Here is a 26,965-nt window from a genome sequence, read left to right on the forward strand (position 1 = left end):
TCAGCAGCTCAGGGGGGGACTCTGAGGAGCTCCATGAGCTGGGAGGAGTGGAGGGGACCTGGGTGGGGGGGACACGATGCCTCTCTGTTTCTATGTCATTTGTGAAGCACTTTGAGAACCTGCATCCAAAGATGGGTCCAGGGTTGCTGGGGTCCTGGAGAGAGAAGCCTCTGTGTTATTTTGGATGTCACCAGTTTAATTTGCTTCATTGGAGAAGCTGTGGTACCTTGACATTCCTCTCCTATATCACGTGCTTGGTGGTGTTAGTGAGGCCATGACAAAGTGTCCTTGATCTTGTGGGTTGTTTTTTTTTTGCTGAGTGGATTAGTGCATTCACCTAAAAAGCAAGCAGGAAACCAAGGAACCTTCTGAGAGGTGGCAGGGCTTGGGATGAAAGACCTCAGGGCAGAGGGCAGGGCACTGCTCTGGAGCCCAGCATGGGAACAGTTCAGTGGTTGCAGCAGAAGACTTCCCACCAGCTAAGCCTGAGGTCCTAAACCTGTTGTTCTCCTTTAGAGGGAGATGCTGTGATCTGCAGCATCCAAAATGCCCCTTTCCCAGGCTTCAGCTGGTTCTGCTGCACCACTGGCCAAAGAGACCAAGGTTCCTACCAACACAACCCAATGGCACTGTCTCCACAATGGTGTACACCATTGTGTCATAGAATCATATCACAGAATGGTTTTGGGTTGGAAGGGACCTAAAAGATCATCTTGTTCCAGCTGCCCTGCCTAAAGCAGGGACACCTTCCACTAGACCAGGTTGTTCAAAGGCCCATCCAACATGTCCTTGAACACTTTTGAGAGATGGGGCAGCCAGGACTTCCCTGGGCAACCTAGGCCAGTGTCATGGAAGATAGAAATGTTCTAGCTTGAGGAGGCTGCAGTGGGTGCGAGGTTATGGCTGGATCCAGGGACAACTGTACTTGCTCTCTGGATCTGTGTGGTGAGCTTCTCACTGCTCAGCACACAGGAGAAAGCTATGACTTGCCAAAGTGTGCCTGGGCCTTGGACTGCTTGTCTGCCTTTGAGAGGTCTCTCCTTATTTTGTTTCATTGCCTTTCCCTTTTGAACACCCTGGACAACGGGTAGTATCAGCACACATTTCAAAGTAAAAAGCATTGAATGTATTGGTGAGCCTCCTGGTGAGATCCCTCTGTCACAGGTCATTAGAAAAGCTGAGGTCTCCAACAGCCATTGATGTAATTATTGGGCTTTTCAGATGATGTACAAGGGGGGCAGTGGTGGCTCTGCAAAGCACAAAGTCTTCAGCCAGTGGAAATTTGCAGGTGTCCTTTGATTTCCTTGGTGACCACTCCAAGTGGCCACTGGACCTGCTTGGAGAGGGCTGGTCGGTGTTCAATTGGGAAGACCTCCATGTTCTCACCCTGGTCCACAGGTCAAATCTTGCCAGGGTACTTTCAAAAACAGAGCTTTTGATAAGAGATGAAGGGGCCAGAGCCTGGCCCTGCTCACATTCATGTCACTTCTGGACCCTACAGGAGCTAGTGTAGATTTACAGCAGCAGAAAATTGGTCCTGAGCAGCAACACAAGGTATTGACCCAGCCCCAAACCTATGGCAGAGCTCAGTGTAACCAGGGAAATGAACCCCCTGCTGGTTTGTTTACAAGTTTCTGCTCCTGCCATGAGCTGGGAGAAAGCAGAACATGGGTATGGAACATTTTCTGGGGCAGTGGTCAGCTCTTTTAGTCAAGGGAATGAGGAAAGGATGAGGAAGAGAAAGGAAGAGAAAACCATCCTTGAATATACTGTGGGAAGGCCAGGGACATGGTGGGATGGGGTGGAACAGCAGCTGCACCAAGGCCCCGAGTTTCATGGAGATGTGCTTGTCCCTGGCCCAGGAGGTTTCAACTGAGATTTTTTTTTTAAAAGCTAATAGAATATATAGACTCTGCACACAGAAGAGCTTAGGACTTTTTCCTTTCCATTTTCTTCGTTTTTGGGACTCTGAGCAGTGAAAATGTCTGTTTCTAAGCCACCTTCATTTCAGTAACCAGCAGCAAATATCTCCAGGGTCTCAATCTGGAGGTGGCAGCCACAATTTGTTCATCTCAAACTACAAGTTTTAACTGAACTTTGAATAAAACCCCCAGAAACAATCACTGTTCTCAGCTGGGGAGGGAGCACCTCTTTCCTGTAGAAGCATCAAAGTTGGGGTGGGGAGGTCTTTCAAAAGCCATTGGTCTTGGTAATCACTTGTGTTGACGTGTACTGACCAGCATCGACAACTCACTTACTTGTTAACAGTTAATTAACAGTTTGCTTTTAACTGTCAGGACTAAATGTTCAATGCACATGTGTTTCCTTCACTCCTTCCCTTCCCGTTTCTCCTGGTGGGGTGGTCATGCTGCCCTGTGGCTGATGGTGTCACTTGGACCATTTGTACCTTTTCTGTTAAAGATGCAGTTGCCTCCTGCGACCCCTCCTGAGCACCACCCTTCCTGCCTTCCCATTCCTGTTGGAATACTCTGCAGTACAGAGTGTTCTAGAGATAAAACGGATTGTCAGTAGAGAAGACCCAGACTGGAAGGGGGGGTCCAAAGCTCTTTTGTCCCTGACGTTGATGGATGTGAATCAGCAGTGTCCAACCCCAAGTGTAATTGTTGCCTTCACAAATTCTGCTCCATGTCAAGAATAACTGTGTCCCAACCAAGGTTATTCCTTCAGGATTTGAGCACACAACAGCGGGTAGGGGTTGGATGTCTGACCACATCCTCTCCATAGACCCTGAAGCCACAAGCACAGGTTTATGACCTTATTGTAGGTGCCAGGAGTGGAAAACATCTGCCTTGTTCCAGGAAAAGTTCTTTTCCAACTGGGCAGTATCTGGCAAAGGATGAGAGGTCAGTGCTGGCCACCTCTTAGGTCTGCCTTGCCCTTCCTCTACACCACATAGAGAGTGACAAGGACCAGGATAATTTCTGATGTCCCTTGTGAGCAGGTCACAACCAGAACCTGTGTGGGATAAGGGACATCCTCCATGGAGAGCAAATCCTTTGTCTCAGAGGGAGGGATGAGTTTCTGGTGGCCAGAAACAACCAAAGCAGGGTGGCCCAGGGCCAGGTCCTGCTCTGCAGTCACCAGCATGGTTCTGCAGTTGTCTCCCTGAGGCTCTGGGACCCTGGCCAGGCTTTGGGCAGCGTCCATCCAAGTCTCCTCCAGCAGAGCAGGTAGACAGAGTGGGAGTCCATCCTCCCCTTTCCCAATCCTGCCTCCCATTCTATTTGCTCCCCTGGGAATGGGCCCATTTCCCAGCAACTTCTTTTGAGGTATTTTCATTAGCTTGACCTCAAAGTTGATCTCAAAGACAAAGGTACAGTTACCCTCCAAGTCTGGTTCAAACAAGCCCCTTCGATGCACTTTATGAACAAGTGAAACCAATCGATGCTGTTATTGCACTGTCTCTGGTGTATAATATTATACATGCATCTGTAAGAGTAATTTATTTTTATTACTGTAAATAAAACTGTTAAAGTGATTTGTCAAGAGGATATAAAAAATAATTGGGGGGGGTTAAAATTAAAATATTTGAAGATCTGGGTTCCTGTCCCAGGTATGTGCCACACTGTGTGTCTGGGTCTTTATTTCAGCTGAGGACAATCAAGGACAGGTTTCTGGTTTTCCATCTGTGTTTCCTCTTGGGTCATGACGAGCTGGTTAAGGACAAGAGCGGCTGGAGACATGGATTGGAGGGGCTGGGAAGGAATGGCTCCTGCCACCTGGAGCCTCCACACAACAGGCTGGAGACTTTCCCATCAGGAAGCCATCTGCTGGTTACTCAGGAGGCCAGGGATGAAGGAGAATCAGTGAACGAGTAGATCTTTGAGAGGTGGCTTCTCCAAATGAAGGGTGGTAGAAGTAGCACAGTTGTGCCCTGGCCCTTAACTGCCTTGGGAGGATCCCCCCCAAAAAAAAGTCAACTCTGAATCTACTTTAACCTCTTAAAATCTTTATTTTTATTATTTTCATTTTCTTTATTTATTTTTAAATTTTTATTTACCACATGCATAAAGTGTCAACAGTTTGGGGTTAAGATGACATTTTTTGGAACAAATGTAGTTACAAGCAGTGCTTCGGATGGTTCTGGGTGTCCTCTCTACTCTGTACAGAAGAAGCTGGTGCTGTGACCAGCGTGGTCCCTGCCTCCCCGTCACCGTGTCACGACGGGCAGAAGCCACGACACTGGGGACAAACACACTTGTTCACACGTAGCAACTGGGGACGGTGGAGAGAGAGGAGCAGCAACATCTACTCACCTAGTGACTAAGTGCACACGGCTAAAAGACCCCGGTGGACAGGGAGCATCTTCTCTTTTTTAATGTCAGCTCTAGTATAATGGAAATCCAGTTACGGCCTGTCCTGGGTGACCCTCCCATGAGAGTGACACCTGCCCCCTGCTTCTGTCAAATGGCACGTTGAAGGAAATATGGGCAACACTTCTGCCAGTAATAAAAAAATGAGCCTTTCACAGGAGCATCAGGGCAGCTCCACTGATGGCTGAGCATCCTGGGAAGCTAACCACAAGGTGCCACCAGGCTGGCACCTCCTTGTCCTGGGAAGCTAACCACAAGGTGCCACCAGGCTGGCACCTCCTTGTCCTGGGAAGCTAACCACAAGGTGCCACCAGGCTGGCACCTCCTTGTCCTGGGAAGTCAACCACAAGGTGCCACCAGGCTGGCACCTCCTTGTTCTCGCCATGCCACCACTGCAGAGCTGGAGCAAACGTCTTTAATGACCAACCCCAGCCCCAGGCCCAGGCTCTATCTATGAATGGCTGGTGCCAAAAGGGGAGAAAACTGCTCCTGCTCACTGCTTGTGTGGTTAGGGAGCTGCCACCCCACTGCTCTCCTGATGGCAACACTGGAACCCAGCCCTGGCACAGCCAAAAATGGAGGGGGGGAAAGCATCAGCAACACTTGAGTATCAACCCAGACTCACACCAGCAATATCCTGTTTTAGATTCCCCCAGGGAAGTCAAGAACAAAATGAAGGAAGTCTACTCAGATGAGGAGTCCCCACCCCAAGATGCTCCTAAAATGCATTTTGGAGAACAAAACGTCTCATTTTTTTGTGGGGATTTCCTTTCTTTTCCCTGATGTGAGATGAAAGGCACCACAGAGAGAGCCCCCGTTTGTGGAAAACTGGTCAGAACTAAAGGTAGACCTGAAACACCTCAGTATAAAGGTCAGTTTGGTGGGTGTGGGGGGTGACAATATTCGGAACAGAATGAGCTTTGGAGACCAGCTGCACCTGCTCCCAGCAGGAAATCAATAGCTCCTCAAAGTGCTTCACAGGAAATCCACCAAGCTCCAAACTGACCTCATTTCTAGTGCAAGATTTTTATGGTTGTTTTTTTTTTTCATGGCAAGAAGTGACTTTCTGTGCAATAAGTATTCCCTGCTGAGGCATCAGGGACACACATGCACCAGTGACAGGTGAAAATCAGCAGGATTTGAAACACTTGAGCTTGGGTGGGGCCTTCAAGGAGAAAAGCACCTCTCGTAGGGGCAGGAGCCCCATCTCCTTGTTGTACTGGAGGTTGATGTGCTGCTTGTTCTGTCCTTCAACACTGGTTTCTTAGGAACTGCTTTTTGAAAGTGGTTGTGGTGACAGTTTGGTGGCTTGCTGGGAAGTGGTGCTGGCTCTGACTTCCCTTAAAGGTCCAGGGGGAGGAGAGAGAGAGATTTTTCTTCTAGAAATCACAAGTAAGTTGCTTGTTTGTTTTGGGGTGGTGATGATGCTGATGCTTGTTTTTTAGATTCCTCCACTGAACTCCCCCAAACTGAAGGGTAACTTGAAAATTGTTCCCCTTAATGAACCAGCACGGTTTATGTGCTGCAGTCTGTGGACCATGAATTGTCTGGAGGAGCAGGTTGCTGAAGCTGCTGCCTTCTAACTACTGACACAGAGCAGTAGTACCTGCCTCACCTGGTTTTCTGCAGGGACTTCACATCCTTCCTTCTTGGATGTTTATCCTGCAATATGTTCTTATTTTTATTAGATTGGTGTTGACCCTCAGGTCAACACCAAAACCAGAAATGGAGCAACAAGCAAGGGAGAACAGAAACTGGCTTGTCCTGGCTGATGGACAATGTTTTGGGGCTGTAACCTGCTGGGATGGAGGCACAAGTTGTGTTGCTGCAACCCTGAAGGAGGGTGTGAGGCAGACCTACAAAACCAGGTTTGAAGAGGTGTTCTGTGGACACCTCCCCTATTGCTTGGCCAGCACAGGGCAGTGCTCCTCTTTGCTTCTCAAAGATCTCCCACAGTGGAGCCTCTGGTGCCTGTTTCAGAGTTTCTCCATCCTCACTTTGCCAAAGCTTTCCCTGAGATCTGACTCAACTCCTTTCTGCCCTAGCTCAGTCCCACAACTTGCCCTTCAGTCCAACACACACATGGAGGACAGGTTTCTTCTCCCCATTGCCCTTTGTTGGTCTGCAGCTGGTTTTGCCACACTGCATGAGCTTGTAGAGTGGTGGGCACGTAACCCACCTAAAATGGCAGGTTATCTTCTATTTTGTTTCCTTCCCTGTGCACTCTTAATACTTGTACACAGCTAAGTGCTGGAGCTGCCATTGGGATGGAAGTCCCTCAGGGTCAACTCAGTCCCATGGCATTCCCACCATGGGAGAGGTATGCAGGGAAAGGCTCATGTCACACACATTGGAATTCATAAGCTCCCAAAAGTGATGGCCAAGAGCAGATTGAATCTGTTCCTGCTAAGAGCAAAAGACTAGAGGGAATCTGGGTGCTGCTCTGAAGGTGCCACCTGGGGGGAGGTATCAAGAGGGAGAGATGCCCGTGGGAGGGCAAAGCATTGGTGACCTATCACCACGTAATGTTATGGAGGTGTCTGTGGCCTCAGGGCCCCACACCACTGTAAGACAGACTTTAGTATTGATAATGACATGTCAAAATTGCCTTCAGGGGATACTGGCCAAGTATGTCCCATCCAGGTCTTGCAGGGTTTTTCTCACAGCGGGAGCCCGTCCCTGGCTGCAGGCTCTGCCTCAGCCTGGTGACAACACCAGGATGGTGTCCTCCTTTGGGAACAAAGAGCATTGCACTGTGTGACAAGTGGGCACCCTTCTAAGGGCATGGTGACCCACTCAGAGACAAACCCAGTGTGTATTGGTGCTCCTCTACTTTGCTCAGGCACTTTTGAAGGGGGGGCAATGTGGTTGTGGGGTCACTTAAGGAAGGGACAAAAGTCCTCAAGGTGCTGCTGCCCAGTGGAAGGTAAATTCACGGGTGAGTGAGGATTTGAGGCTTCTAAAGTGCAGTGCAGGTTTTATGGTCTTTGCTGTAAACTGTAAACTCCACAGGTCAGAGTCCTTGTCCTCACTTTTGATTCTTCAATGGGTGAAGTGACATGCCAGCTGAGAAAACCTTACCCTAAAGTAACAACTACTACAGGAAAACCAGAATCATGGTGAAAGGAACAGCCTGTGCTCCCCTTGCCAACACCCCACAGTGGGGAGTGTTTCCCATGGCCCATCCACAAGGAGATGATGTAGTTCTCCTGCCAACTGTGCACCTCCAAAAGCACATTCCAAAGTATCACTTGCAGTCCTGTAACCTGCCTCCCTCCAAGTGAAACTTCCAGTTAACCTCCATGAAAGCCAAGGTGTTAATTCAGCTTCTGCTCCCAAGGGAGTCTGCAAAGCTGCTCTTCTGGCTCCTGGGTCTTGAAAGGGAGACAGAGATGGAAGGATGGCTGGGAGGAAATCTGAGGGGCTTTGTCACCAGAAGAAAACCAGAAGAAAACATTCCCAGGACAAAATAGCTAGAAAAGCAGGAGCTCTTGTAGGGTGTGATGCTCACTCCTCCCTATGTCCCTGTCCAGGGTGGATAGTTAGAAGCTACCCAATCCCTTCCTCATTCAGGACTGTAATCCTCTAAAAGCCACCAGCATCAAGTCCCAGCTCCAATGCTCACTCATAATCAAGGAGACGCTTAGGGTGCAATGCCAGGATGTGGACACTGCTAGACTTCCACCAACTTTCATGAAACTTGAGCAAGACCAGACTTCACACCTCACGTAGCCTTCACAGGTGTACCATGGGCACAGTGGCCCCATCATGTTCCTTTTCAGATAAATCAGAAAAGTCTAAAAGGCACCTGGTGGACCTCGGGGACTATATCCTTCTGTTAAGATCTCTAAGCAGACCAAACTGGCTTATTTACTCTTCTGCTGCCTCCAGCACAAGTCCCTTGCATGCACACAGACCAGACCTCCCCCTGTTGGCAGTCACATTTATGGTTTTTAATCTATGCCCATAAATTGGCAAGTAAAAGAATGCAGATAAAATGGAGAGAGGAACCTTCAGGAGATCAGTGGGCTCATTAAATGTTTGGCACCCAGTGATTATCTGTTGGCAACAAAATGCTGCTGTTACATTTATTTTAACGTGGAACCTGGCACCTTGATGTGCAGGAGAATCTCCTCGGCCCACTTCGGGTACACTTGAGAGAGGAGAAATTCAATCATCTGTGACCTGGATTGTATTTTTAATGGCTGCCAAGCTAGATAAAAATATTTAAATATTCGCTTTTCTCTCAGCCACGTGGGGCTTTGAGCAGTGCAGGTTGTGTAACACAGCACGGCCTGCTTTTGGGAGAGGATACAGAGCAAGGCATGGATGTACCAAATACTGAGTGTGTGCTATGTGGGACACCCAGGCAGCAGTCATGAGTATGGTCCAACCCAGCCCAACTGCAGAGCTGGTGTCCCTTGTATGGATGGGATTTTGTAGGTCACCTGGGCAAACAAAATGCTGAATGCATCTCAGTGAAGATATTTGCTGTCAAATGTGGCCAAGTCCCTCCAGCAAAGGCACTGAGGATGTTGGCCTGCTGGCAGAATTGGCTGTACCATGAGACTGGGGCTTTCAGGGCTACCACGTGCTCACCTGCCTTGGGGTGCTGCCAAGTGAGAGCTGGGTAGGGCAAGGTGCACCACAATCAGAAAAGAAACAGGTGTCTGCAGCTCTTGTTGATTGTACAAGTTACTTCTCCACCAGCTACACAAGAAACCCAAAGATGAGCCCTTTTCAGGGTGAATTTCAGCATCAGCCTTTGAGGCTTTGGGTTCCAGCAATACCCTCCCACCGTGTCACTGGCAACTCCTAGATAGTCAAAATACTGCTTTCCTAGACATTGCATATGTGGCAACTGAAAAGGTGGCTCAGAGCCCAGCTTCTCCCCAGAAGAGATGCAATGTGGGGACTTACTGTGAGGGTGGTGAGACACTGACCCAGGTTGCCCAGAGAAGCTGTGGCTGCTCCATCCCTGGAAGTGTTTAAGGGCAGGTTGGATGGGGCTCTGAGCAACCTGGGCTGGTGGGAGGTGTCCCTGCCCATGCAGCAGGGTTGGCACTGGGTGATCTTTAAGGTTCCTTTCAATCCAAGCCACTCTATGACTCAGTTTCCCCCCATTCAGGGACTTGTGGTATATGAGAACAGAAGAGATGACCCTGGGATGCCACACTGGGCAAGCCCATGGCTGGTCTCGGCCCATTTTCTGCTGGTGGGGAACCTTCCCCAGCTCTCTGCAGACTCATACTCCTGACTGTGGTGGTTCTGGTGTTCCCCACCCAGTTGCTCTGCCTTTCAGGCCCTCCCCCCTTCCTGGCTGCCTGAAAAGCCTTTGACTCATCATGGTCTTCTCTGATGAGACTGGTGGTGGGGACCCAGCTCTCCAGGTTCTCCTGTGGGGTGAGGGACAGGGCAGGATCAGCACCTGGAGGGCATCAATGCCCAGGTCCAAGCTCATGTCAATTCTATGGGTGCAGTTTGTGGGGCTGCAAAGTGCAAGTTCAGTGTTTCCCTAAAAGCAGCATTTTGCCTAATTTTTTTTCCAAATAACACTGAGCAGGTGGTGCTATGGTCAAGGAGAGCTGGGCTTGGAGAAGCTCCCTGAACACCTCTGCTTCCCTTTTACCCAGAGGACAGCACACATGACACAGGAACGACAGCACAATGATGACCATCCCTATGCAACTTGCCTCAAAATGCAGTGTGTCACTCCACAGGGAAGGAGGTCCCTGCCCATGCATGTAATCAGGAGCTGCCTGAGCCTACAAGTGCCAACAGCAGAGCATCCTCAAACCTACCACCTGGCCATCAATGGTGACATCAGCCACGCTTTTTCTCCAGGATCTTCTCATCAACACATTTAACATCTAGCTGGAAACGCACTACTCTCTGGGTTCTCTTTCTCTAGCAAAGCACACTCAGGGTCAGCCTCTGGTCTTGCCCCAGGTGTAAACCTGGAGTACTCCTAGTAACCTGCCTCCAGAGCGTTTTTGAAGCCATTAAATGTGAAGGTGCTGCTAATGCCTGGTCTCACTGCCTCCAAGGTGTATCCTACCAGTGCTGCTGCTGCTCAAAGGGTTTTCAACATGGTGTAAAAGCAAAGCTCCTGTGAGAGCGGGGCCACCTGTGCCTAGTGGCATCGACGTTGGGGAAGGTGCCTGTACACACCTGGGATGGAGCTGGGGAGCTCCATGCCAGCCTGGCCCCGGGGCCCTCAGTCCGACCACTCGTTATCGTCCAGCTCGGAGTCGTCGTCGGACTCGCTGTATTCCACCGCGATCCGGCGGGACAGGATGGTCGCCACGTCGTTACCCACGGGCTCTTTTTTGGCCTCTTGTTCCCACTGTTCCTGGACTTTCCGGAGTTGGATTCCTGTGGCAAAGGGAGGGAGGAAGGCTTCAGGGGAAACGTACCCAGCACCCATGGGTGCACCCAACATGCATCATCCCTCCCCTCCATTCAAAGCATTGGCTGAAACAAGATGGTTATGAGTTACGGTTGAGTCACCAGGGCAGTGGTGGTGTCCCCATCCCTGCAGGGATTTAAAGGCTGTGTAGATGTGGCACTGAGGGACATGGTTTAGTGGTGGACTCAATGATATTACAGGTCTTTTCCAACCACAAGGATTCTGTGATTCTAAAGCTGTATGAGATGATAAGCAATGCACATGATTACAAAGCTAGACAATAGAACAAAGCTCCTCCTCTGCTCCCACGTGACCTGAAGAGGCTGAACATTCTTGAAGGTTAAATCTACCATTTGACCTAAAGATTTGCCAGAAGAGGAAATGGGAGAAGCCTTGGAGGGCATCATGAACTCCAGTCTGGGAGGAGGCCAGGCATGTGAGAGCCACCAGTCAGCCCTGTAGGGCTCCATCCCACCTGGGGCAATGGATTCCCTCCCTCCTCCCTCCCTCCACCCCTTGCACTGCACTTCTCTTCCTCCCCAGGTCCCTCCATCCTCACACATCACCTTGGCCACCCAGGGCTCATCTTGTGCTCAGCAAAGCCAACACCACAGAATCTTAGGGGTTGGAAGGGACCTCGAAAGATCATCCAGTCCAACCCCCCTGCCAGGGCAGGACCACCCAGAGCACATCACACAGGAACGTGTCCAGGCGGGTTTGAATGTCTCCAGAGAAGGAGACTCCACAGCCTCTCTGGGCAGCCTGGCCCAGGGCTCTGTCACCCTCACAGGAAAGAAGTTTTTCCAGTTTGCACCCATTGCCCCTTGTCCTGTCACTGGACATCACTGAAAACCCACAACTCTAGGCCAGGAGGCACGTTGCCGCTGCAGAGGCAGCGTCTGGGGACCCGCCCCCCCCTGCAGCCCCCCTGCTCACCCCTGCGGATCGCGGCCAGCAGGTCGCTCCGGGCATCGCTCATGGGCATCAGCGGCATCTGCGGCTTGCGGGGCTCGGCGGGGGCGGGCGGCGATGCCGAGTGCGCCGGGGAGGCGGAGATGGCGGGGGGACCCGGCGGCGGGGGGGGCGGCGCCACCGGGGGTCCCGCCAGGCCGGTCTGCGGAGGGGAAGCCGAGTAGGGGCCGGGGGGGGCGGGGGGCGGAGAGGGGGCGTAAGACGGAGGGGCGGCCGAGGCGGGGGCCAGGGCGGGGGGAGCGGAGATGGGGCTGTCGAAGGCGGTTTGTGCCGAGGGGATGACGGGGGGCGGGGGCGGCGGGGCGGGCGGCACGAAGTACTCTGCCATCGGCACCGGCTGGGGGCTGCAAACGGGAGGGCAAGGCTGTGTCATGGGTACAGGGAATCACCCATCCCAGGTACCCATCACCCCTCCTGGGTACCCATCACCCATCCCAGGTACCCATCACCCCTCCTGGGCACCCATCCCAGGTACCCATCACCCCTCCTGGGCACCCATTATCCATCCCAGGTATCCATCACCCATCCCAGGTACCCATCACCCCTCCAGGGCTCCCAGGTGGCTCTGCTGTGGTTGGTTTGCCCTAGACCCCCAGGGTGGTGGAGGTGGGGGGGCTTCTGCTGGCAGGATGGGCTGTGTGGCACACAGTGGTGGGAAGGCAGCCAGGACCCAGGGGGAAAACTGTCTCCTCCATCCACCTTAACCCCTTATCTGGGATAATGTTACCCCAAAAGTGCTCCTGCCTGATTTGGCCTCAGGTCCCAGCAGCAGTTTTGGACCATGGTGGCTGCAGATGAAGGTTCTCCCAGCTACATCAGCCCAGAAATGGGGTGTCAGCCTCCCCCACCCCCCACTTTCCTCAGACCCCCCTTTCCTTGGGCATCCCTCCATCAGCCCTACCCGTAATCCTTGACCAAGTGGGGTCTGGGCCCGTTGAGAACAGCCTCGGGGGGCTGGGGCACGTGGGGCTGCTGGAGGCGGTTGAGGCTGTTCTGGCGGCTGCCCACCGCTGGCACCGGGCGGTAGATGTGCTCCTGGGGGGGCACAGCTGCCAGACCCCCCTCCTTGTGCTCTGCTGGGGCCGGGTGGGACGTCGGGGCCAGCAGCTGCGCGGGGTGGTTGGGGCTCGCCGGGTACGAGTGGTCGGCGGCGTCCGAGGCATAAGATCTAGGGCACAGGAAAACCCCACGGTTGTACTCCCAGGAGGGGGGACAGCTGGGCAGGGGGTCGCGGGTTTGGGAGGATTTGGGGGTTGAGGCAACGAAACAAAAAATGGCTGCCAAAATATAGACCATAAAACTATAGAATGGTTTGGGTTGGAAGGGACCTTAAGGATCTTCCACTTCCAACCCCCTGCCACAGGCAGGGACACCTCCCACCAGACCAGGTTGCTCCCAGCCCCATCCAACCTGCCCTTGAACACTTCCAGGGATGGGGCACCCATAAATAATTTCTTCCTAATACCTCATCTAATTCTCCTCTCTTTCAGGTTAAAACTATTCTACCTCCCATCTCATCACTACCTGCCCTTGTCCCAAGCCCCTCCCCAGCCTTCCTGGAGCCCCTTCAGGCACTGGAAGGTGCTCTAAGGTGTCCCCAGAACCTTCTGTGCTCCAGGCTGAACAACTCAAAATCTCTCAGCCTGTCTCCAGGCTCCAACCCTTGGATCATCTCCAAGGCCTCCTCTGGACTTGCTCAAATATCCCCACGTCCTTCTTGTGTTGGGGACCCTGGAACTGGACACAGCATTGCAGGGGTCTCACCAGAGTGAAGCAGAGGCAGGGGGATACAAGAAAGCTGAGAGACAGGGGAGGAGGACACCAACACAGCTGAACCCATTTCTTCCCTCATCTGCTAAATGGGAAGTGCTCAAACTTTATCCCAACACTCAGGCTGCTCCTGATGTTGAGGAGGACACCAGCTGGCCATAAAGCTACCATGGGTCTATGACTGACCACTCCGACCCTGCTGTGGGCAACACGTCCCCCCCAAAGACAGAGAAGAAGAGAAAAGCAAGGGTGACCCGGTGAGCTAAATGCATAGTAGGTAAAACCTGCCTATTATCTGGGGACAGTGATCCTTCCGATGATGCCATGTGATAGGGGGATGGTGAGAACCTGTTATCGGGTCGGAACTCTTTATCATACGCCATCATGTTCCACTCCAGGCGCCGGTTGCGGGCTTTCCTCACTTTCTTCACCTCCCGGGTGGAGTCCTCCACCAGCCGCTGCTCCTGAGGGCACACACAAGCTGTGGCTTCATCTCCAGCTCCTCTGGACCGTGGAAGTATCACCCAGACCCTCAGGATGCACCAGGTAGGTGACCATCCCCCAGGCCCTGGCCAGCCTCAGCTCATTCCCTAGTGTCCCCCACCCTCCCCTTACCTTCTGCCTGCGTTTCTCCTTTCTCTTATCTTCTGTTGCCTGCAACATTTTCTCCTTCCATAAGTTGAAGAAGTAGGAGGGGTCAGTGTAGAACTTGAGGCCATCCTTTTTGTCATCCCTGGGAGGGTTAGGAAGAGAGGAGAGAGGGTTTTCAGGCACAGGAGATGACCTTCCTTCCCCTGAACAGAGGGGTTTGGTATGATCACGGCCATAAGCTGCTGTCCAACCATGAACATGTCCTACCCTGTGGTCATTACCTGCAGTACCAGTGCATGGGGGACACGTGTCCCAAGTGCCCTATACAATGGGGATGGAGCAAACAGCCCTTGCCAAGCAGCAAATGGGGTGCGATCCCTGATGCCTTCACCTGGAAAGGCCTCCCCAGGACCCTCTCAGTCCCCCAGAGGAGCAAGGCACTGGTCACCCTACCTGTAGGGCGTGAGGATGTTGAGCGGCGGGGGCTTGTCGCAGCGCTGGTACATCTCCATCACTGGGTTGGGGATGGAGTTGCGAGACACAACCTGCTGGTTCTGCACCGTGGAGCTCTTGAAGGCTTTCCGCATGTTGATGTCCTGCAGTGAAACTGGGGGGCACGGGAAGAAGATGAGATGTAGGGATGACCTCAGCCCCCTGAACCAGGCATGGCGGGTGGTCTGGCCTTGAGCACCATCTCCCACCCATTCACACCCGGCTGTCACCCCAAAACTGCCCCAGCCCCTCACCTTCCTCCACAGTTGAGTCCAGCTGCGTCACCTTGATGACCAGCAGGTCCACCCTCTCCTGCAGTGAGTTCATCCTCATGTAGAAACTGTTGGCTTCATTGAACAGCTCGCCAAAGATGTCCTCTGCGTGCCTGCCTGGCAGAGGGCAACGGGCACCCATCAGGGGCCATGGCAGCAGGCAGGTGGCCCTGGGACCACACGTGTCCCCCTGGCCCCGTGGGGCTCCCTCCCCAGTCTTGTTCCTTTCAGGAGCTGAGGCTCATCCTCTCCCAGACCTGTAATCAATTCCTTTTTTCCCTGGATGAGGCCACCCATGGGTGCTCCTCACACCGGCTGCAGCACTTCCAGCAACTCCCTAAATTCAGGGTTTATTTTTTGGGGAGTATTTTCATTTTAATTTTAGTTCTAGAAGGTGGGGGGGAAGAGGAGGAGCCCTGGTGGGCCTGTGCTCCTCTTGCTATTTCAGGTCAATATTCAGCAGTGACATTGGTTGCCGCTATTAAACCTTCATGCTGGAGTGTGCAAGGCTCCCAGCCTCCCCTTTTCTGCTGAAATCAGCCCCAGGGCAGAAAGAATGCCGAGGATTTAGACCTTTTGTATGACATCTCCTCCACAGAAAGCTCTAAGATGAAAAAGAAAAGGTTATTTAATCTTTGCCTGACCTTCCGATTTCTGGCCAAGTCAAGAAGCTCATGAAGGTTTTTCGTCCCTCATCGCACAGACCAGTGATGGGATGAAAAAGGGTCTTAAAAATGTCACCAAGTCTGTACTTTGTGCTTGGCACTGACCAGCCTCCTATTTTTTAATTAGCTGCCTAATTCCCATGGGATCAGGGGTGGCTGCAGCCTGCATGGCTCTCCTGTAGCCCTGGTTTCTCTGTGACTGGAACCGGAGCAAGCGACTGTGGCGTCCCACCAGCATCCCACCACCCCATCCCACAGCGGGGTCCCCGTGCCATGACTTACTGAGGCTGCCCAGCTGTTTGATGATGGCAGCCAGCGTGCTGTTGGTGACACACTCCAGCTCACTTGTCACCCCTTCAGGAAGAGCCCCCCGGCACAGGTGCCGGGGCTCGATGTTCCTCTTCACCAGCGGCATGATGCCGGCGGGGCCTCACGCCTCTCCTGGGCAAGGCAGAAAGGAAGGGAAAAACAGCATGAAGTTCAACAAGGCTAAGTGGAATTTCCTGGGCTGGGGCAATCCCAAGCACAAATACAGGCTAGGAGGAGAATGGATTGAGAATAGCCGCAAGAAGGACTGGGGGGTGTTGGCTGATGAGAAGCTAAACATGAGCTGGCAATGTGTGCTTGTAGTCCACAAAGCCAAACTGGGCTGCACCACCAGCAGCGTGACCAGCAGGCTGAGGGAGGGGTTCTTCCCCTCTACTCTACTCTGGTGACACACCCCTGCCATGCTGGGTCCAGTTCTGGGGTCCCCAACACAAGAAGGACATGGAGCTGTTGAAGCCAGTCCAGAGGAGGCCATGGAGATGATCCGAGAGCTGGAGCAGCTCTGCTCTGGAGACAGGCTGAGTTGGGGTGTGCAGCCTGGAGAAGAGAAAGCTCCAGGGAGACCTTAGAGCACCTTCCAGTGCCTGAAGGGGCTCCAGGAATAGGATGGTGGGGGGCGGAGATGGTTTCAAACTGGAAGAGACTGAGATGAGATCTTAGGAAGAAATTCTTTGCTGTGAGGGTGGTGAGACCCTGGCCCAGGTTGCCCAGAGAAGCTGTGGCTGCCCCATCTCTGGCAGTGTTGAAGGGCAGGTTGGATGGGTCTCTGAGCAACCTGGTCCAGTGGGAGGTGTCCCTGTCCATGCAGGGGGGTTGGAATGAGATGATCTTTAAGGTTTCATCCAACCCAAACCAGTCTGTGATTCTGTGAACAAAAAGGAAATACAGCTTTTGCCATTTGCCTGTTTTTTGCCCCCATTCTCTCTGGGAACAGGACAGGGACAGGTAGAGAGCAGCAGTGACCCCGCAGGGCTTGCATGAGAGGGTCTTACATGACACAAGTGCATCAGGCCTCAGCTTTAGCATTGAATTGGATTCCAGGTTATTAAGGACCGAAGAGCACAACCAACCTTCCCAGATGCTGACAGCAGTGAGCTGAACCCCAGTTTCACATCCCAGGCACCCCCCACCCCATCTTTCACAGCCCCCCCACCCCTCGGCTTTGGCAGCAAAGGAAAAGCCGCTTCCGAGCGGCGCCATTCAGCGCTGGGAGCGGGGCAGCCGGGCACCAACAACACAGCCAGCAATTCCGACCATCAACCCAGCCAGAAATCTGCAGAGCTCACATTTTTTGGCCCCGGCAGCGTTAGACAGAACAGCTTCTCATTGATAGCACCGGTCACTGCTCCCGGCCCCCCCCTCCGCTCCCCTCTCTCCCCAGCGCCACCAAAACCAGCTCCCCCGGCGTTTTCAGATGCAAATGCAAACCCTCTCCAGGAAAAAACCCCGGAGTTGTTTGGAAATCATTCCCATCGAGCTGCCCGTGGGGCTGATTGTGCTCCCAGAGCTGTCCCCGGGGCAATCGGGGAAGGAGCCCGGCCCCGACCCCTCCTTAGGGTCAGGGGCTGCTTCGGGCTCTGAGCAACCCGTGCGTCCTCGGCGCGTCCCCAGGTCACCACGAGCGGCTGGGACTGTCCGTGGGTCCCCCCCAAAAATCCAGAAGGCTTCTGCCAGCTGGTTATTTTCAGCAGACAAAACTGTGGGGGGTTTGCAGGGAGGCTCTGGATACTTGCTCAGGGATCTGGCCACGTACCCCCCCTCCCCAATTCTGAGCACCCCCTGAACCCCTCTGGGCTGCATAAAGAGACAAGCAACACTGGCAGCTTTACCCCAAGCTCGCTTTGAGCCTGTTTGATGTGTCACCCCAAAATCTGCACCCAAGGGCCGAGCCCTGGCACCCTGAGCAGTGGCTGGAGGGACGGCAGAGCACGGGGCAGAGCGGCTAACGAGCTGCCCGGTAATTAGAAGCAAGAACAAAGAGCCATTCTCAGCATCCGCCTGGGACGCGGCCACCAGGGCTTTCTGTCCCGCGCAGGGGGCCTGGGAGGAATCGGGGCCATCATGGGAACCCCAGAGGGGAATGAGGAGGAAAAAAGGATGCGAGATCAAACACTTCCCAGCAGGGACAGCCCTGAGGAACGGCTGACAGTGGGTATATGGTCTGGCCACGGTATTTGGGACACAGCTGTGGGAGAGCACCCCCGGGGAAGAACGATGCCTTTAGTGTCCCCACAAAAGCTCTAACGAGGCTCAGGGCTTGCAGAAGAAGCAACCAAGGAAGAAGTGGGCACACACGTTTAGCTGAGGGTGGCTGGGACAGGCAGCTCGGGCTGAGCCACAGGAGAAGCTGCTTTTTAGCCTCCCCAGTTACTGCATCCTAAGAGGGACACGGGGATTAGATACTCCTGCCATTCCTGGCGAACCAGCATCCCTCAGGCACAAGACCTCTGACTTCTGGGTGGCAAACCCAACATTTGACCCCACTATCTTCAGACCTGTCCTGACTCAGGGGACCTAAAGACCTTTGGGTGGGGATGGGCTATGCATGCCCCTGCAGCCACCAGCTTCAGTTCTGTCTTCGCTGGGGCATCTTGCACAAATCCTGAGCATTGGTGGCTTGGTCTGAGCCCCAGCCCAGGGGTGCTCAGTTATGCCCAATGCTGCTCCTGCTGATGATATTTTGGGTAATTTCCAAGCCTTTGAGAGGGTGATCTTGGTGGCAGGTCCTCAGACCTTCAGGAAAGGGCTCCCAGCAGCAGGGATCAGCCAGGCACAGAGGTGACTCTATGGTGCAAGGGGGAGAAGCCCCAACATGGACAAAGTTGAGCCAAGAGCAACTGGTGATTTCTTCCACCCACGTGGCCATACCAGGCCCCACCTCAGTGCTCAGCACCATAGTCCATCACAGCGTGTACCAGGCTCAGCAGCCACCACTGTGGCTCTCCCAGCATGGCTCAGCTGGCCATTGCCATCCAACCAGTAAAGCCACACAGGGCAGCTGCAGGGCCAAATTCCCATCTTCACATGGGTGCTGCTAGACCTTGATGGTCCTAAACAGCCTCACCTGGGACCTATGCCCCCACGCATGGGCCCAGGAGATTATTTAAGCTCAGCTAATTGTGCCCTGAAGGATACTGCTGGTTTCCAGCTCTGATCCTGGCTCTTCTGGACCTCACTCCTGCAAACAGCTCCTGTACCAGGTGGGTCCCTTGGGTGGGTGATGGCATGCAGGGCAAGTGCTGAGCTTGGCACAACCTTCAGGGAGGGTGTTGAACCTAGTGAACTTTGGGTGAGAATGAGGCACTTTGGTCAGTGCTTGATACCAGCTTGATACCCAGTGTCCTGGTTCATATTGCATGGGAGAGGAGAGAGAGGTTTCTCTGCTGTCACCCTCTGCCACTGGGACAAGGTGGGACAGAAGAAAATTTGGGGGTTTGCTTCCCATGGCTGGGTGCTTCCTTCAGGAGAAACCTAGTTTGGGAATGTCAGGAATGGAGCCATGGCAGAGATGAGCAGAGCTGGGCTTGCAAAACCAAATCAGACATAGAGGTATCTCCAGCACCTTGTGTGAAGGCATTGCAGCACAGCACCCAACCAGCTGAACAGTGTGCAAAGCAGTTGTGTAAGGTGGCCAAGGGAAACCAATTCATGATGTCAGGCAGGCAGGACAAATCCTGAGCTCTGATTTAGGGCAAAGGTGGGTATGTGTGTGGTGACCACAGCCCCAACAAACCCCTGAAGACTGGGAGGTTGGTTGGGTCAGCCCTTGCAGCTGAGCTCAGTCTGGGCTAAGCTTTGGGGACAGGCCCTTTGCTGGGCCCTTGCAAGCAAAGTTCTTGCCCAGCCTGGGTTCCCCAGGGTGCTGCTGAGCCCCGAGGACAAGATGCTGCCAGGAACTGGAGGCTTTTGCAAGAGAACAAAAGCTTTGGTTGGATGTCAGGAGCCAGAGTAGTGCAAAAAAACAAAGTGGTATATTGAAAAAATCTATCCTTCAACAAAGGACAAAAGAATTATACATATATGTTTACAAATGAATATTGAAATGTCAAGAAGGGTCAGATCTTGCACTGCCTGCTTGGGGCTTTGCACAGGCAGCCTGGGAATGGTGAGGTAGGGAAGGACAGGAGGGAGAAGGAGGCACCAGGTAGTCCTGAAATACTGAACAGAGAAAAAAAAAAAAAAAAAAGCTGAGTCAGGAAAAGGTGAATCATGGAATGGTTTGGGTTGGAAGGAACCTTAAAGATAATTCAGTTCCAACCTCCAGCCATGGGAAGGGACACCTCTCACTAGACCAGGTTGCTCCAAGCCCCATCCAACCTGCCCTTCAACGCTGCCAGGGATGGGGCAGCCTGGGCCAGATGATGTGGAGGAGACATTCAGCTGGGCTTGTAGGTGCCTGAAGGAGCTTGGCCTGTGGAGTTTGGCAGGACAGATCCAGGAGAGGAGAGGGCTGAGAAGCATCCTGGTGCTCTGCAACATTACTGAGCAGACAAAAATAAGTGGTAGCTGCAGAAGCAGCCAGCTTTGGAGCTGCTGCTTTTTGGAGCTCTGCTGGAAATGCATGCAGCAGGGGTCAAGGAGCAACAGGACAAATCTGTAGAGGACAGACAGGGCCACCAGCAACTACCTCATGGTTGAGGAGCAACCTCTGCCTTGGGTGGCCTTAAACTGCTTCTCAGCCTCTGATGTTTGATTGATGTGGGTCACAAGCAGCCTGGGGAGGGAGAGCAGAGCCTGTGACCTACAGGGGCTGAAGCTTCAGTGTTGAAGGAAAAAACCAAATCAACCAGCCCAAACCGTGCCAGAGGCTCTTTGCCATGAGGAGGAACCTGCCTGTGAGAGCTGGCCCAGACCTGCTGATTTATTTTGCACAAAATGGAGTGGGATCTGCACCACAAGGACCCGTTGCCCTCATTTATGACAAGCATCCATGACCACTTTTTAATTTGTTGCTAGCCCAAGTAGCTGTGACCGCTGCCAGCACAACCAACGCTGCTGCTTTGTGTGGAGCTGATGATGCTCCAGAGCCATTGTCCAAAGGTTCATTAAATAGATGAACACTGGCTGGATCTGGAGCGTTCCCCTTGCTTAAAATAAACCAGACAGCAGATCTGCAGGGGGAGTAAATTCTCCTGGTCTCACTGAGGCTGATGGGAGGAGCAATGTCACTGCCTGCCCCCTCCTTGAGACCTCTGCATCCAGAAGGATTCTCCAGAAATCATCCCAGCTCCAGGCATCAGGTGGCAAAATGCCTTGGGGACTGAAAAGCCCCAGGACATGGGATGCTATTCTGGTCCCTCATTTGCAGGCTGTCTGCTCAGGGCAGGCTGTGGCCTTGCTGCTCCCACAGCACATGTGAAATGAGTTGAGAGGTCTCAGCCCTCCATCCCGGGTGACACGGAGGAACGCTTGCTGTCGGCCAAGAAGGGATTAGGGTTGAGCTGCAACCACGGGGAAAGGGTCAGGCCCTCCAGCCAAAGGGAGGAGGGACCTCTGGGGCAGAGCTGCATTGCTCCCTGGGTCGGGGCCGGATCGGTGCCCTGTGTCCCAGCGGGAAGGCCCATCACCCGGGAGCGCTGCCTGCTCCGCTCCTCCGGGCCATCTGCAGCTCTCCTCCCCCGCTGCCCAGCCAAAGGCAGCTCCACCACGGCTAACAACTGCCAGGAAGCTTCAGCAAGCAAACACTTCCCAGCAAAGTGCAACAGAATGTTAAATCACAGCTAAAAATACGCCGAAAGAGTTTTATTAGTAAATGCCACAGTGTGTATATATATTTTTTTTTTCTCCCCCTTCTACTGCAAGATGTTTCAGGTCTAGGAATGGCACTTGACTAAATTGCTTGTAAATCACAAATGCCTCTGAAGGCTGAGCTCTGTGACACCAACCTTTGCTAAAAGCCTGCTTAGGAGGATGCCATAAATACATCTACCTTGGGGTTAGGATGAAAAGCTCATCCTGCTGCCTGTCTGGTTTGAAACAAACAGGTTCCTTAGTGTTTGTTGTTGTTTTTTTTTTAATCAAAATTGTGCTGCTTTTCAGGTATGCAATGGACAAGCGCTGTAAAATGGTGAGTGGGTTTTCAGGCTATTTTTTCCTTAGCATTTAGTTGATGAGAGGTTTGGTTCTGTCATTTCATTTCTTAGAAATGGGAAGGTCTGAGGGTTCCCCAGGCTGGTTGTGGAACTGGGGGGTCACTTCATTGAGTATTTCCTATCCTGGAGAAGCTGCTGCCAGCCCCCAAACAGACCCAGCACCACCTTTGGGTGTCACCTCTACTTCAGATACAAACTAAATCCACACAAACAGAATGCCCCAATACTCTAGTGATGGAGGGAGAAAGGGATGGGGGGTGGGAAAGGTGTGGTTGAAAACACGTGTGGTCCTTCTACACCACCCTTAGGCAGGACTGCTGGGAGCAGGGATGCCTTGATGATCAGGGGATGGAGTGATGGGAATGGCAGCACAGATCTCAGCTCTGTTTTGGCTGGAAAAGATCCCTGCTGGCCCAGAAATCATGTGTTGTTTTTAATGACTTGTTATCACCAAAGGAAAATCTTCAATGACTCCCCCCCCTCCCCTTTTGTGCTCAGCTCATTAACAGAAGGATCTCTCTGGCTTGCTGGCAGTCTGTGTGAGCAGGACACTGCTGAACAAACCACCCTTATTCTCCCCAGCATAGAAGATGCTTTGATAAACCCAGGAAACCCTTGGAGAGCAGCAAGGGCCTTTCTGGAAACCCGGCGCTCGCTGCCTTTGGGAAGAGCTGCAGGACCGACAGCTCCAGAGCCAGCTCCAACTGCCTGCCCAGGCACTCCCTTCCCAGGCTACCAGGGCTGCTTTGCCCACATACATGCAGCCCTGCAAAATTCCTGCAAAATTCCAAGTGGGAACGGGAGGAGTGGGGCCAGCTCCTCACCTGGGGAGCCAGTTGCATCCCCTCTGCTGAGACGTGCAAAACGCAGCAGCTCTCGCCCATGGGGTGCAGCTCAGAGGGTGGATTTTTGATTGAGCAGCTCTTCTAAAAAAAATACTCTTTTTAAAATTTATTTTAACACTTTTGGCTTGCAGGCTGTTGTTCATAACTTGTCAAGATCTTGGCATCGGCAGCTGATTTGTCATCGACCATAAAATGGAGGATCTAGCATCTTTGGTTCAGAACTGGGCCAAGGGAGATGACAGCTCCAAGCAAAATATGCTTCAGCTCGAGTTTTCTCTGTGGGCTTCAGCTCCTCGGGAAAGGAGCACACATTTGGGGACGAAGTTGCATCACAGGCATTATGTGTAAGAGCCCTTGGCTGCTCTGCCTTTGCAACAGGATTGCATGGTGCACCTTAACCTTCAAGCTGCCAGATGAAGTTTTGCCAGACTGATGCTTCCTCCAGCTTCCCCTCATGGCCACTGAGCTGTCGCACCTGCCCTAGGGGATGTTACTGAGCTACAGAAATGTCATCAAACTACCACAATTCTTAATTTTTTTTTTTAACAGCTTCTCTAAAACCCAAGCAATGAGCGACAGCAAATGAAGGGTGTGCCTTGGCACACTGGAGTTTGGGAGATGAATTATGAATTCTGCCATCGTGGATCTGCCCATCCATCCCAGTCCTGTGCTCCCCTCCTCCGGCTCGTGTCCGGCAGCAGATCTGGCTGCTGGGAGCCTGGCAGCCACAGACAAAGCAGCCACAAACTACACTAAAAAGCATCTTAATCCAGAGGTATTTGATCGTGCTGACACCACCACGAGGCAGCAGGAACTCGAGTTTGAAGCGATAAAAATTAAAGCTCCCTGTAAGTAGCTGAATCACTGAGCATGGGCTCAGGGCAGGCCCAGGCTCTGCACCCTTGGGGGGTTTACCTGCCCGTGGGGGGGCAATGGGCTGTGGGGCACCGGGGGGTGCTCCAAACCCCAGCAAGGACCCCAGGCTGGAAGGAAGGGGGGTGTGTCACGCGTAGCAGGTGCCACCAGGCTTCTTGCCTATCCCCTCTGCTCCCCCATCCTCACACCAGGCTGTAGCCCCGCCCCCCATATTCTCCAGCTCCCCCAAATTCCCCAGCCAGGGGTTAAGGAGCTCTGCTCTGTGCTGGCTATAGGTGCCCCTCCCCACACGGGCGACCCCGGGCCCAGCTTCTCCTGCCACAATGATGTCAAAAAGAAAAGCAGTGGTGGATCCTCCCTCCCCAAGATGCAAGGATGTAAAGGGATGGCCCCTCCCTGCTGCCAGGGTGCAGAGCAGCCAGGTACCATCCCCCGCCCCAGCCCCCCCATGCAGGAATGCAAAGTGACAGCACCCCCACCCCCCCACCCCATCACGCAGGGTTGCAAAGAGGCCCAGAGCATCGTGATGCAAATGTGCTAAGTGGTTTGAGGGGTTCCACCCCCCGAGGAAAAGGTGCAAAGCAACCTGACTCCCTCCCCTCCATGCAAAGATGTAAAACGGTGGAGGATTCCGCACCCCGCAACGAACAGGTGCAAAGTGACGAGGGACCCCCCCCCCCCCCCCCCCCCCACCATGCAAGGATGCAAAGCAACCCGGACAACCCCCTCCCAATGTAACGATGCAAAGTGACAAGGCGCATCCCCCTCCTCATGCAGGGATGCAAAGCTATGGGGGACCTTGTCTGTAATGCAGGGGTGCAAAGCGGCCCAGATCCCCCGTGCATGGATGCACAGCGCTGGAAACCACCTTCCCCCCTCCCGGTGCAGGGATGCCAAGCAGCCGGGACGCCTCCCCCATGCGGGGATGCAGAGCGATGGGGGATTCACTCCACGCAAGGATGCAAAGCCAGGGGGGACCCCGATAAAAAGGCTGCAAAGCGCCGGGGCACCGATGAGATGGGGTTCCACCCCCCCACACGTGCAAGCTCGTATGTGGGGGGGGGGGAGGGAGACATTCCCGCGCCATTCCCGCATCCCTTCCCGCTCACCTCCGCCGGTTTTGGGGATGTGTGGGGGGGTGCGTTTCCCTCCGCGGCGGCCCCCGCGGGGCTGTGCAGCGCTGCGGCCGCTCCGCGCTCCTCCGCGCCCGCTCCGCAGTGCGCGCACGGCGCATGTGTCCCCCCCCAACCCCCCCTCCCCAAACCCCCACCCACCGCCTCCGCCCCGCTCCGCCCCGCTCCGCACGGGCGGGCCCGGGGTGCGGGGCCGGAACGGCACCGCGCCCCGGGACCGCCCGTGCGGACCCCGGGATCTAGGGCTCGGAACAACCTGCTCTACTGGGAGGTGATGTGACCTTTAAAGGCCCCTTCCAACCCAAACCATTCTGTGATGCGTTGTTAGGGGGTCTCTGGCAGTGGGGTCTGATGATGCTGTCTCCAAAAGAGAAACACACACCCCCCCCCCCCTTTTTTTTTCCCCCAGGGTTACCCTCCTGGTCTTGGACAAGCTGGACCCAACAGAGCCCAAACCTGGGTGTCCAGAAACGGCCCCACCATGGGGTTCTGCCTTTCTCCGGCCTCTCCAGCCCACCCCAGCCCCTTGCCCAGATTCTCTCCACCCTCCAGCCCCGCTGACCAGCAGGGAATTTCCAAACTGGCCAAGGAATGACACGAATAACCCACTCAGAGGCTGGAATTGCAGGAAAATCATATGGCTCTGCCCATGCCAGCTGCACATCCCTGCCAGGGATGCCAGCGGAGCCAGGGCAGGCTCTGGTGACCCTCTAGAGCCCCTCAAACCTCAACTGGGGCAGCCAAGGGGCTGCTGGTGCAGCAGGAGCAGGCAGGGGCAGCACTGGCACCCTGCTGTAAATGCGGCCGCTACTAGAGGGCAGGCGAGACAGGGATTTTTTTTAACTGTGCGAGGAGCTGGGATGTGGGAAACTGTTTGCTCCCCCTTTCCCCTTCCATTGAGGCCTGGGGGAGAAGAGGGAGAACTTCCGCAGAGCGAGGGATGGTCTGTGATGTGCTTTGGGGTTTGGAGGGGGATGACTTATGCTTTGATACTGTGCTTTTTTTGCTTTTTTTTTTTGCCTTTTTTTTTTTTTTCCAGAGTGCTCCAGGGCTGGATTAAGCCATGTTGGTAAGGGAAGCACCACAGAGAGCACTGGGGAGGCTCAGCTCCCTCTTCTCCAGGCTTCTGCATCCCCCAGCTCTGAGTGATGGCTCCTGGTCCTTCTAAAGAAGAGAAGACATGGCCAGGGCACCCCAAAAGGGACAACAGCTAGGCTGGACCAGGGCATCTGGCTATGTCCTGTCCAGTGCCTACCTCTTTTGAAAGCAGCAGCATAAAGGCAGTTTTGATGTTCTAGGGCAGATCAGCACCTTGTGAACCCCAGAACTACCAGGTACAAATCCAATGCATTTTGGCAGATGGTCTGTTGATGGGAGGTTCTTGCAAGAAAGCTGGGGAGGGACCTTTTGTAAGGGCATGGAGTGGTGGGATGAGAGGTAATGGCTCTAAGCTGGAGAGGGGTAGATTTAGGTTAGACATTAGGAAGAAACTCTTCCCTGTGAGGGTGGTGAGACCCTGGGCCAGGTTGCCCAGAGAAGCTGTGGCTGCCCCAGCCCCGGAAGTGCTGAAGGGCAGGTTGGATGGGGCTTGGAGCAACCTGGTCTTAGTGGGAGGTGTCCCTGCCCATGCAGGGGGGTTGGAACTAGATGGTCTTTAAGGTTCCTTCCAACCCAAACCAGTCTGTGATTCTATGATTCTCTGCATCTTTACCAGCACTAGAGATGAGGAATTTTTCTTTCCATGCCCACCCTGAAGCTGTGGGAGAGAATGCTTTATGCCTGCTGTCTCTGCCAGTGTCAGAGGTGCTGCCACAAGCAGGTTGCAGGCAAGCAGCAGCACCCCTGGAGCTGAGCAGCACCCTCATTCTAGGGCCAGCTTCTGCCCAAGCTCTCCCCAGCTCTGTGTGCAGCAGGGGTGGGGGTTTTTCACGAGTTCTTTCCTTTCCCACGTGCTGGATGGGTTTCAGGCTGGAGGTGCCCCCTGCTTGAGCTGAGCTGCAGTAACCAGCTGCACTGATGCTGCTCCACTCCCAGAGCTGCTCACCTGGAGATGTTTGTGCTGGCTTTGCTCTGGGCCATGGGGCAGGACCAGGCAGCCCTCCTGGCCACGCAGCTCATGGAGATGGTCCAGGCTTGCCAGCATGGAGCCAACCTCTTGCCATGCTGGAGCTGGGATGTGCCCCCCAG

General features: G+C 53.7%; 1 protein-coding gene across 1 annotated transcript; it reads right to left on the reverse strand.

Annotated features, from left to right (window-relative positions):
- Positions 1 to 3,953: 3,953 nt before the first annotated feature.
- On the reverse strand, positions 3,954 to 24,842 carry LOC127389724 (actin-binding protein WASF3-like). Its single transcript, XM_051630500.1, has 9 exons — positions 24,755 to 24,842; positions 15,788 to 15,946; positions 14,823 to 14,957; positions 14,530 to 14,683; positions 14,101 to 14,218; positions 13,774 to 13,949; positions 12,617 to 12,883; positions 11,680 to 12,059; positions 3,954 to 10,709 (listed from the first exon to the last, which is right to left on the reverse strand). Exons 2-9 carry the CDS (start codon positions 15,918 to 15,920, stop codon positions 10,552 to 10,554), a joined length of 1,521 nt encoding a protein of 506 aa, XP_051486460.1. The 5' UTR covers positions 15,921 to 15,946; positions 24,755 to 24,842; the 3' UTR covers positions 3,954 to 10,551.
- Between the last annotated feature and the right edge of the window lie 2,123 nt (positions 24,843 to 26,965).

This window comes from Apus apus, chromosome 12 (genome assembly GCF_020740795.1).
Source record: "Apus apus isolate bApuApu2 chromosome 12, bApuApu2.pri.cur, whole genome shotgun sequence".
Classification (NCBI taxonomy): domain Eukaryota; kingdom Metazoa; phylum Chordata; class Aves; order Apodiformes; family Apodidae; genus Apus; species Apus apus.